The 12582-nt window shown below is 45.0% G+C and overlaps 1 protein-coding gene across 5 annotated transcripts in view; it reads right to left on the bottom strand.

The window, feature by feature from the left end:
- Positions 1-12582, bottom strand: part of ATE1 (arginyltransferase 1) — a 249168-nt gene that overhangs the window by 231606 nt on the left and 4980 nt on the right. For 4 of the 5 annotated variants that reach the window (XM_038757582.1, XM_038757583.1, XM_038757580.1 and 1 more), the window contains exons 2-4: positions 9422-9485; positions 5214-5276; positions 4130-4233 (exon numbers count right to left, since the gene is read on the bottom strand). In XM_038757582.1, the coding sequence (XP_038613510.1) occupies positions 4130-4233; positions 5214-5276; positions 9422-9485 (231 nt within the window). The remainder of the gene's footprint in view (positions 1-4129; positions 4234-5213; positions 5277-9421; positions 9486-12582) is intronic. The other variant, XM_038757584.1, reaches the window with a different exon arrangement.

Genomic DNA, 12582 nt, shown 5'->3' with positions numbered 1-12582 from the left:
CTCTAGTAACTTCAGATGAAATCTCTCACCTCCTCTCTACATCTCCACCCGTGCCTTAACCACATCCCTTCATAGCTTTCTAAAACACTCGCCACCTCCCATCTTCCCTCGACTGCCATCTGCAACTGTTCACTTTCCAAAGGCTTCTTTCCTACTGCTTTCAAACATGCTTATGTATCCCCTAGCCTAAAACAAACCTCCCCTGACTCCACAACTCCATCCTACAATTTCTCTCCAAACTTGAGAGAGCTGTTTACACGTGCTGTCTCCACTTCCTCTCCTTCAATCCTCTCCTATATCCCCTCCAATCTGGCTTCCGCCCCCTTTGCTTCACAAAGGCAGCCTTTCAAAAGTAAACAATGACCTTGTTCTCGCCACATCTGGTGGCCTCTACTCTATCCTAATCCTCCTCTTTGACCTCTCAGTGCTTTGGACACTCAAGACCACTCCCTTCTCCTTGAAACTCCTCACCACTGGCTTTAAAGCACTCAATCACCTTGCCCCCACCTACCTCACCTCGCTACTCTCCTATTACAACCCAGCCAGCACACTTCACTCCTCTGATGCTAAACTTCTCACTCTACCTCAATCTCACCGCTGACCCCTACCCCACATACTGCCTCTGGCCTGGAACGCCTTCCCTCCTCAAATCCGACAATTACTCTTCCAGGAGAAAGGAGTGGTCCACAGTGCCAAAGGCATCTGCGAGATCGAGGGAGGATTAGGATGGAGTAGAGGCCACTGAGACCTCTACTCTGACTGCTCCTTCTCAGTTTCTTTTACTGGCTCCTCTGACAGTGGACTCAGCTCGAGGTCCCCTTCTATTCTCTGTCTACACCCACTCCTTTGGAGAACTCATTCACTCCCATGGCTTCAACTACCATCTCTCTGCAGCGGATTTCCAAATCGACATCCCCAACCCTGACCTCTCTCCTTCCCTGAAATCTCAGATTTCCTCCTGCATCCAAGGCATCTCTATCTGGATGTCCTGCTGACACCTTACACTAAACATGTCCAAAGTGAACTCCTTATCTTCCCCCTAAGCTCTGTCCTCCCTGTGTCTTTCCCATCACTGTAGGCAATACCATTGTTCTTCCTACCTCGCATTGTATGTAGTAAGCTCTCAATAAATACGCCACAGTTTTGAGGGTTTTTTAATGGTACTAAGCGCTGGGGCTAGACAAGATAATCAGGTTGGACCCATTCCATGCTCCACACGGGGCTCACCATCTTAATCCCCATTTTACAGAGGAGGTAACTGAAGCACAGAGAAGTGAAGTGACTTGCCCAAGATCACAGGACTAACAAATGGAAGATCTGGGATTAGAACCCCAGTCTTCTGACTCCCAAACCCATGCTCTTTCCAGTAGGCCACGCTGCTTCTCTAATGCACAGACATATCCTTCTATTTTGCGGTTTTCCTTTTCTGTAATTTACTTTAATGCCCATCTTTCCCCACTAGATTACAGGCTCCTTGAGGGCAGGTATCGTGTCTACCAACTTTATTGTACTGTACTCTCTCCAGGGCTCAGTTCAGTGCTCTGTACACAAAAAGCACTCAATACATACCACTGATTGATTTGAACCTAAGGATTAACAGCACACAATGGGAATAATGAAATTTCCCCACTCTCTACCTCAAGGAAAAGACAAATAAGAAAGGTCGAGTACATTGAGAAACACTCATTCACTCATTCATTCAACTGTATTTATTGAACGCTTACTGTGTGCACAGCACTGTACTAAGCACTTGGAAAGTACAAGTTGGCAATATATAGAGACGGCCCCTACCCAACAACAGGCTCACAGTCTAGAAGGGGGAGACAGACAACAAAACAAAACATGTGGACAGGTGTCAAGTCATCAGAATAAATAGAATTAAAGCTAAATGCACATCATTAACAAAATAAATAGAACAGTAAATATGTACAAGAAAAATAGAGTAATAAATCTGCACAAACATATATACAGGTGCTGTGGGGAGGGGAAGGAGGTAGGGCAGTGGGGGATGGGGAGGAGAAGAGGAAAAAAAGGGGCTCAGCCTGGGAAGGCCTCTTGGAGGAGGTGAGCTCTCAGTAGGGCTTTGAAGGGAGGAAGAGAGCTAGCTTGGCCGATGTGTGGAGGGAGGGCATTCCAGGCCAGGGGGAGGATGTGGGCTGTGGGTAGACGGCGGGAAAGGCAAGAACGAGGTACAGTGAGGAGGTTAGCGGCAGAGGAGCGGAGGGTGCGGGCTGGGCTGGAGAAGGAGAGAAGGGAGGTGAGGTAGGAGGGGGCGAGGTGATGGACAGCCTTGAAGCCCAGGGTGAGGAGTTTTTGCTTGATGCGTAGGTTGACAGGCAGCCACTGGAGATTTTTGAGGAGGGGAGTAACATGCCCAGAGAGTTTCTGCACAAAGATGATCTGCGCAGCAGCGTGAAGTATAGACTGAAGTGGGGAGAGACAGGAGGATGGGAGATCAGAGAGGTGGCCGATGCAGTAATCTAGACAGGATAAGATGAGAGACTGAACCAGCAAGGTAGCGGTTTGGATGGAGATGAAAGGGCAGAACTTGGCGATGTTGCGGAGGTGAGACCAGCAGGTTTTGGTGACGGATTGGATGTGAGGGGTGAACGAGAGAGTGGAGTCAAGGATGACACCAAGGTTGCGGGCTTGTGAGACGGGAAGGATGGTAGTGCCGTCTATAGTGATGGGAAAGTCAGAGAGAGGACAGGGTTTGGGAGTTCAGTCTTGGACATATTGAGTTTTAGATGGTGGGCAGACATCCAAATGGAGCTGTCCTGAAGGCAGGAGGAGACACGAGCCTGGAAGGAGGGAGAGAGAGCAGGGGAAGAGATGTAGATTTGGGTATCATCTGCGTAGAGATGATCGTTGAAGCCATGGGAGTGAATGAGTTCACCAAGGGAGCGAGTGTAGATAGAGAACAGAAGGGGACCAAGAACTGACCCTTGAGGAAGCCCTACAGTGAGGGGATGGGAGGGGGAGGAGGAGCCTGCAAAAGAGACTGAGAATGAATGGCTGGAGAGATAAGAGGAGAAACAGGAGAGGACAGAGTCTGTGAAGCCAAGGTTGCATAGCGTGTTGAGGAGAAGGGGGTGGTCCACAGTGTCGAAGGCAGCTGAGAGGTCGAGCAGGATTAGGCTAGAGTAGGAGCTGTTGGATTTGGCAAGAAGGAGGTCATTGGTGACCTTTGAGAGGGCAGTTTCGGTGGCGTGTAGGGGACGGAAGCCAGATTGGAGGGGGTCAAGGAGAGAGTTGGCATTGAGGAATTTGAGGCAGCGGGTGTAGGTGACTCATTTTAGGAGTCTGGAAAGGAATGGTAGGAGGGAGATAGGGCGACAACGAGAAGGGGAGGTGAGGTCGACAGAGGGGTTTTTTTAGGATGGGGGAGACGTGGGCATGTTTGAAGGCAGAGGGGAAGGAACCAGTGGAGAGTGAGCGGTTGAAGATGAAGTTAAGAAGGGGAGGAGGGAAGGGACGAGAGATTTCATAAAATGAGAGGGAATGGGGTCTGAAGCACAGGTGGATGGAGATCTCACCTGAAGATACTGCTGGGAAGGATGGGAGAGTAGCAGAGGGGGTTGAGAGCCGGGGGAGTTGGAGAAGGGGGAGGATGACTTTGGGGAGCTCAGACCTGATGTAGTTAATTTTACTAATGAAGTAGGCGGCCAGATAGTTGGGGGTGAGGGAAGGAGGAGGGGGAGGAACAAGGGGCCTGAGGAGGGAGTTAAATGTACGGAAGAGCTGATGGGGATGATGGGCATGGCTGTCAATAAGGGAGGAGAAATAGGAGAAATAGAAACTGCAGGATCTAGTAGAAAGAGCTTGGGCCTGGAAGTCAGAAGGGCCTGGGTTCTACTTCTGGCTCCACCACGTGTCTGCTGTGTGACCGTGGGCAAGTCACTTCACTTCTCTGTGTTTCAGTTACCTCATCTGTAAAATGGAGGTGAAAATTGTGAGCCCCATAGCTTAATACAGTGCCTGGCACACAGTAAGTTCTTAATAAGTACCATAAAAAAGTGCCAGAAACTCATTTAAGAAACGTGTTACATAAACTCAGGAGTTTTTTTAATTAACAAAACATTTTAAGTGCTCAAGACCTATTACTGATTTATTTTTAAAAATATTTTACCCTCACTGTTTCCCTTGGACATTTCTCCTTTGGAAAGAAATTTCAGCATTTTCTTCAAAACTTTCTTGTGAGACTTTGAAGGCTGGAAATGTAAAGGACGACACCTAGGAGAACAAGAGAAGTATGAAAAATGATACTCCGCTTTTAAGCTAATTCAACTTGTTCTGTACATTAAATCCTAGAGCCAAAAAAAACCCCAAAAAACTGCTGCATGAGTATAAATTAGACACACTCGACTGGACAAGCAAGTTACCTCATTTGGCAGCAAGAGCTGACCTATTATTTTTATTGTTTAGTGGGGTTTTTTAATGATTTTAAAAAATAATCAGAACACAGATAAGAGGACTGTGAACAAGGTAAGAACCAAAATAATTTTCAGAAAAAGTTACACTTCTTGTTCAAGAAAAATCTTCATCTTTTCCTATTTGAACATCTCCTGGATGCCAAATTTTCCATTTGCCAACGATAATGTACCTTAACTCTTTATTAAGTCACACTAATTTATTTTCCTTTTCCTTCCTGAAGATGACAAAGTAGCAGAAAGAATCCCACGGACATCCTGCTGCAGTTTAGGCCAATTCTTTTTTTAGACCCCCTACAGGGTTCTGTTGGGAATTTAATTATTCATTTCGGGTTGCAAGATGAAGTGTGACAAAATTTCTCATCGGCCTCATGACTGGGCATGAGTCTGTTTCTCTGATCTTTAATTCTCGGGGGAATTTAACTTCTGGGCCAACAACCGTTAATTCACTGAAAGCGCACACGAAAACAGCTGTTGGTTACCAAGTTCATAACCATCTGATGAAAAAACTGGAAAATTCCAAAAAGAACTTCCTTCCTCTTTTCCCACAGGGAACACACATAGGAACTTAGATAACCTGATTTCAAACATCTAGTGCATAAAACTAAAAAAAAAAAAAAAAATAAAACGCATTTGCCTGGGAATAACTTATTTGGAAAAGGGTAAAATAAAATTTCTGCATTTTCAAAGGAATGACTTTTAAAGCAATACATCTGTGACTGAAATACTTCCAATTGTAATGTCACTGTCCTTGAAAAATTACTCACAATGCTGCATGCTTACCTTATCGTGTATTGAGGACAACATGTTTGACTCATAACAGGCTTGTAAACATACTTCCCACTTCTAAAAGAAAAATAAACTTAATATTACATTGATTTTAAGACAAAGTATACAATAACTGCCATTGTTTTAATAAGCATAACATGGCAAAACATGACTAATCCTGCAACATTATAATAACGTACGTACTGAAAATATTGGTTTAACAGCTATTAAATTTTCCATTTCAATCATTCCAAAGTAGGTGGGCAAAAAAGTCAACAAGTCTGTGGGAAAAATTGCAAACGTAATTAATTGTCTTTATCAACTAAAATATTCAGCTCGTTTAGACTGTGAGCCTGTTGTTGGGTAGGGACCGTCTCTATATGTTGCCAACTTGCACTTCCCAAGCGCTTAGTACAGTGCTCTGCATTCATTCATTCAATCGTATTTATTGAGCGCTTACTGTGTGCAGAGCACTGCACACAGTAAGCGCTCAATAAATACGACTGAATAAATGAATGAATGAGTTTAAACCCAGGTTATCGGAGAGACCTTGAGTGAAGCCTTTCAACTTGAAGCACGGTACAAAAACAATCATAAAAATCCTCTACCTGTACTGCTCACAAATGATTTTTTTTTTTAATAATTACAAGGGGGCCAGAAGGAGGGTTTGCTTCCAGTGCATCCAGTGTCATGGATTCTAATCACAACTCTACCCCCTGTCTGCTACGGAGCCTTGGGCAAGTCACTTCACTTCCCTGAGGCTCAGTTTCTTCATCTGTGAAATAGGGATTGAGACTGTGAGCCCCATGTAGGACAGGGACTGTGTCCAACCCTATTTACTGGGGTCCACCCCAGTGCGCAGTACAAAATACCATAAAAAAAAAAAAAAAAAAAAACCTGAGCGCTCTACAAATTGGCTGGATGGAGCCTCAGGCCAGCCAGGAAAACTTTGGGATTGAGATGCTGGGCAAAGGGATCGCGAATGGCATCTGGGGTTGTGCCCCAAACCTTTCTCACGCCACATGCACGCTGGGGCACTGGGTGCAACAAGTAGGCGGGCAGGGAGGGATGCAACACACTGCAAGGGACACCCAATTTTATAAATGGAACCTAACTGGAATAAATTTAAATGGGCAGGCTCTTAAACGGTGATATGGTATTGTAAAAAAAGCGCGCAAGCACCATTTAACGGTCAACTGGAAAATGAGCTGCTCTCTAGCAATTGGCCGTGCCTGGGCAGTGGGGGAGGAAAGGCGGCTAGCTGAGAACACCCCTGAATGAATAAATGAGATAATAATGATGGTTTGTAAATATTTATTACTCTATTTATTTTACTTGTACATATTTGTTCTATTTATTTTATTTTGTTAATATTTTATTTCATTTTTTTTTTTGTCTGTCTTCCCCTTCTGGACTGTGAGCCCACTGTTGGGTAGGGACCGTCTCTCTACGTTGCCAGCTTGTACTTCCCAAGCGCTTAGTACAGTGCTCTGCACGCAGTAAGCGCTCAATAAATACGATTGAATGAATGAATGAACAAAGTGGAGGAACAGGATCAGGAGGTGGGAGCTGGCCAGAGGCTGAGAACGGAGAATGAAAAAGAAAAATGGCCACTCTAAGACCACAAACCAATTTTGTCACTACCTCAGTCACTCAGCCTTACAGGCAGAGCTTAGTAGCATCCATATCCTATCTATAAACTCATTCAATTCAATAATATTTATTGAGGGCTTACTGTGTGCAGAGCACTGTACCAACTGCTTGGGAAGTACAATTCGGCAACAGATAGAGATAATCCCTACCCAGCAGCGGGCTCACAGTCTAGAAGGGAGGAGACAGACAACAAAACATGTAGACAGGCACCAATAGCATCAAAATAAATAACAGTATAGATATACACACATCATTAATAAAATAAACAGAATAATGAATATATACGAATATGCACAAGTGTTGTGGGGAGGGAGGGGGTAGAGCAGAAGGAGGGAGTAGGGACGATGAGGAGGGGAGGAGGAGCAGAGGAAAAGGGGGGCTCAGTCTGGGAAGGCCTCCTGGAGGAGGTGAGCTTTCAGTAGGGCTTTGAAGCAGGGAAGTGAGCTAGTTTGACAGATGTGAGGATTCCAGGCCAGAGGTAGGACGTGGGGCAGGGGTCGACGGCGGGACAGGTGAGAATGAGGCCCAGTGAGGAGGTTAGCAGCAGAGGAGTGGAGGGTGCGGGCTGGGCTGGAGAAGGAGAGAAGGGAGGTGAGGTAGGAGGGGGCGAGGGGATGGACAGCCTTGAAGCTGAGAGTGAGGAGTTTTTTTCTTGAAAGGTTGATAGGCAACCACTGGAGATTTTTGAGGAGGGGGGTGACATGCCCAGAGCGTTTCTGTAGACAGATAATCCGGGCAGCAGAGTGAAGTACAGACTGAAGTGGGGAGAGACAGGAGTTTGGGAGATCAGAAAGGAGGCTGATGCAGTAATCCAGTCGGGACTTGATGAGCGATTGCACCAACAAGGTAGCTGTTTGGATGGAGACAAAGGGCAGATCTTGGCGATGCTGTAAAGGTGAGATCGGCAGGTTTTGGCGACGGATTGGATGTGTGGGGTGAATGAGAGAGCGGAGTCAAGGATGACGTCAAGGTGCGGGCTTGTGAGACGGGAAGGATGGTAGTGCCGTCCACCATGATGGGAAAGTCAGGGAGAGGACAGGGTTTGGGAGGGAAGATAAGGAGCTCACTCTTGGACATGCTGAGTTTTATGAGAAGAAGCGTGCTTTAGGAGAAGCAGCATGGCTCAGTGGAAAGAGCCCGGGCTTTGGAGTCAGAGGTCATGGGTTCAAATCCCTGCTCCTCCAATTGTCAGCTGTGTGACTTTGGGCAAGTCACTTAACTTCTCTGTGCCTCAGTTACCTCATCTGTAAAATGGGGATTAAGACTGTGAGCACCCCGTGGGACAACCTGATCACCTTGTAACCTCCCCAGCACTTAGAACAGTGCTTTGCACATAGCAAGCGCTTAATAAATGCCGCCATTATTATTATTATTATTATTATTATTATTATTATTATTATGTGGTGGGCAGACATCCAGGTGGAGATTTCCTGAAGGCAGAAAGATATACGAGCCTGGACGAAAGGAGGGAGAACAGGGGAGATGTAGATTTGGGTATCATCTGCTTAGAGACGATAGTTGAAGCCGTGGGAGCGAATAGGCTCACAAGGGGAGTGAGTATAGATGGAGAGCAGAAGGGAACCAAGAACTGACCCTTCAGGAACCCTGAAAGTTAAGGGATGGGAGGGGAAGGAGGAGCCCACGAAGGAGACTTAGAATGTACGGCCAGAGAGATAAGAGGAGAACCAGGAGAGAACGGAGTCCGTGAAGTCAAGGTTGGATAACGTGTTAAGGAGAAGGGGACGGTCGAAGGTGTCAAAGGCAGCTGAGAGGTCGAGGAGGATTAGGATAGAGTAGGAGCCACTGGATTTGGCCTACCCGTGGTCTCATCCAAAACCTACCTGAGCACACCATGTACCCAAGAGCCACTCACCCGAACCCCACTCCCAACACCAACACCTGAAATAATATCCTCAACACCAACTCACACAACGCACCCACCACCACCTGGGCATAAATACACCTAACCCAGCCGCCCACCTTCCTCTCACCCCAAACAATCACCCCACACCAATTTCAACTCCAAAACTCACTTGGGCATCCCTATCCATCCACCCGTCATGTGAAAAAGGGAATATAGGTGCAATTATTAAACTGAACTGTCCTGTATTTTAGAAATTCATTCCTGCACTCCCAATAAGATATTTAGTAAGACATTTGGTCCGTGGGTTTCTGCTAATATTTCACTATTTGAACAAAATGCTAATTCTGATCATAAGATCGGTCAGTTCAAGTATACAGGAAGTTTAGAAACTTTCACTTAATGCCTTTGAAACATGTCCTTTCAGGACGCCTAGACCTGCATATTACCGGCTACCAACTAAATTTAAGCTTTCAATTTACAGGCCCAACCCTTTTTTCCAATTCAGTCACAAAATATTCTGGGTGTCAATACCTGATAACCATCTAAATCCACTCGCCCTTCATGGATAAGTGATCTAAACATTTCACTAAAGAAAAAAAGCATATTTTAAAACATTTCGTTAAAGGAAATTTAACTAATGGAAAAGCATATTTTAAGGACAAAGAACCCAGCAGTAGAAAATAGATTTGCATTAAAAGAGCTCTACCTCCTCCATCCTCTGTCTATGAGATCTTGGTAGTCCTGAACAGTCATCGAATGTGCCCACATTCCTGAAAACATGAACAGAAGATACATGTCACCCAAAGTCTTAAAATCCCTAACAAGAGCCATTTTGGACACAAAATGTTACACTAATAAATAGCACCTATTGAGGGCTTACTATGTGCAGAGCACTATACTAAGCACTTGGGAGAGTACACTACAACAGAGTTGATAGACACATTCCCTGTCCACGAAGAGCTTACATAAAGTCATTTCTGCTAGTAGCAAAATAGTTGTGTTCTTGAAAAACCTGCTGCTACCAGAAAATTGCACTACAGCAACCACCGACTGATTCTACAGGAATTGAAGAAACTTCCATTCTTAAATACCGACTCAATCAATCATATTTATTGAGCTTTACTGTGTGCGGAGTACTGTACTATGCACTTGAGAAAGTACAGTATAACAAAGTAGGTAGATATGCTCCCTGTCTACAATGATCTTCCGGTTTAGAAGGGGAGACTATTTTTTCCCATTCCCACCATTATTGGAATGCTTTATACCCTTGCCACTCTGTTATCTTACTGTGTTAAACACTGTAAAGTTACAAAGTCACAAAGAAACAGAAAGCATGGCAGACAGAATTAAAAAGGCGGAGGCGGAGGCAGAGGCTGGGCAGTGGCATCACATCTTAACCAAATCCATGCACATATGCACAACTGTCTTTTCCTACAACAAATCACTATTTGAGCCAACTTGTTAATTTCACTACATTAAGGCCAGACTTGGGTTGTGGTAAGAAGGTCGCATACTTCCAGCACATTACATCCAAATTGTACAGTGAAAACATGCACTCTAACAGAAATGACCATTATCTGAAATTTAGAACATGTAGGACAAAAGATACCTAAATTAGAGAAAAAAAATGCTCGAAAATTTCTATGTCAAAGTTCCAACTCTACTACATGAATAACAATACCATTATTATTAAGAATGAAAATTATATCGGGCAAGCAAGTCCCAGGGGAAAGAGCAGGGGCCTGGAAGTGAGGAGAACTGGGTTCCAATCCTGATTCTGAAACTTGCCTGCTTTGTGTCCCTGGGCAAGTCACTTCACTTCTCTATGCCTCAGTTTCTTCATCTGAAAAATGGGGATTAAAATACCTGTTCTTCCTCCCCAACAGACTGTGATCCCCAAATAATAATACTGATGGTATCTGTTAAGCACTATGTGCCAAGTACTGGTCTAAGCGCTGATGGGACATGGACTTTGTCCAGACTGTAAGCACGTCCTGTAGACTAAGTTCATTGTGGGCAGAGAATGCATCCATTTATTGTTATACTGTACTCTCCCTATATTGTTATATTGTACAGTAAGCGCTCAATAAATATGACTGACTTTGTCCACCACTTAGCAAAGTGCTGGGTGTATAGTAAGTGCTTAAAAACCACAAGTATTACTTATAATAATTAATAATTATGGTATTTGTTAAGTGCTTACTATGTGCCAGGTACTGTACTAAGCACTGGGGTGGATACAAGCCAATCAGGTTGGACACAGTCCCTGTCCCACATGGGGCTCACGGTCTCAATCCCCATTTTACAGATGAGGCAACGGAGGCCCAGAGAAGTGAAATGATTTGCCTGAGGTCACACAGCAAACAAATGGCTGAGCTGGAATTAGAACTACTATTAATCGTGCCTCATTTGCAACTCCTCTGGCCATACCACAGCCTAAATCCAAAGATGTGAGAGAGACCGAGGAACAGTAGAGATAATAGTAGTAATGCTATTTAATGGAAGACAAAGAGGAGGGAAAAGTCAGGGAGAGGACAGAGGAGTAAAGAGAGAATAGGGTGGATGTGATATAGAGAAAGGGATCACATGCTCCTTGAAGACAGGAATCATGTCTTTACCTCTAGTGAACTGGCCCAAGCCCTCACTATCGTGCCTGGCAACCAGCAGGTAGCCGATACCACAATCGGATTGTTAGAGAAACACAAGGAGAGAATAAAGGGAGAGAAGACCTATAAAAGTTGAACAACCAAAAAGTTGTAGAACAAGATGAAGAATAAACACGATAAACGGAAGGTCCACAGGGAGAAGGACAGCCAGTGTGGGAAGAAGACAGAAGGAAGGGAGAGGACGCAAGACAGGCTTGCTTGATTTTACACGTACACGGTAAGCGCTCAGTATACTCGCTGACTGATTGCTAAACATTTAAAATATGCAGAACACTGTATTGAGGGCTGAAGAAAGAGACCGAGGTTCAACCCCAGTCCCTGGTTCACAGGACAGCTCACAGTCAACAGTTGGGATGAAGAGAGAGACAGGTGAACAGAGACGGAATTCAATGCAAAAATAAGAAATAATTCAACAAGAACCAAGAGTTACAGTCCATCACCGCCGAGCTGGGGGCTGAAGAGGCAGCACTTCAGGGAGGGCTACTACTGGTCCACACTGCCACAACTTCCCAAGCTTGACCCGCTGTTTTACAGGCTGCTTTCCTCTTCCACTTGCCAAAACGGCGGTGGGCAATGATGGCGTGGGGGAAGAGACCATGGCCACAGGGCCCCTTGAGCAACCCAATCTCCTCCTTCGCCTGCTCATTTCAAGGGGAGGGAGAGAGGAGAGAAGAGGGAGATTCTGAGCTGTGAAGCATGCGTATGTGTGTGTGTGTAGGGGGGTGGGGAGCAGTTTTAAAAACTGAGCAAATAAATGAAAGATCGCAACAGGGAAAGAGACAGGAAAATGAAAAGAAAAATGACAATAGGCAAGAGGAGGGAGTAAAGAGAATCTAATTTTAAAAATGAAGGGGGATGGGTTACAGATCTGGTATTTACTGAGTGCTTTCTTTGTGCAGAGCACTGTATTAAGCACTTGGGAGAGTACAACCTAACAGAGGGGTAGACACGTTCCCTGCTCACAACAAGTTTACAGTGCAAGGCATGTAAGCCCATGTAAGGCAGAGACCGTGTCTCATCAGATTATGCTGCATTCTAGCATAGTGCTTGACACATAGTAAGTGTTTAATAAACACTACAGAATGCCCTAAGTGGAATCGTGGTTAACTTTTTGACAATCTGCCGCTGGGGATGACGAGCTCATGGAAACTACCCTTATGTATCCCCTTTCCCTTCTTTCCCCTCCCTGTAATGGATCGTA

The sequence above is a fragment of the Tachyglossus aculeatus genome, chromosome 16, assembly GCF_015852505.1.
Source record: "Tachyglossus aculeatus isolate mTacAcu1 chromosome 16, mTacAcu1.pri, whole genome shotgun sequence".
Classification (NCBI taxonomy): Eukaryota; Metazoa; Chordata; class Mammalia; order Monotremata; family Tachyglossidae; genus Tachyglossus; species Tachyglossus aculeatus.
The sequence above is the reverse complement of the archived record's forward strand: the minus strand, read 5'-3'. Positions and strand labels throughout refer to the sequence as shown.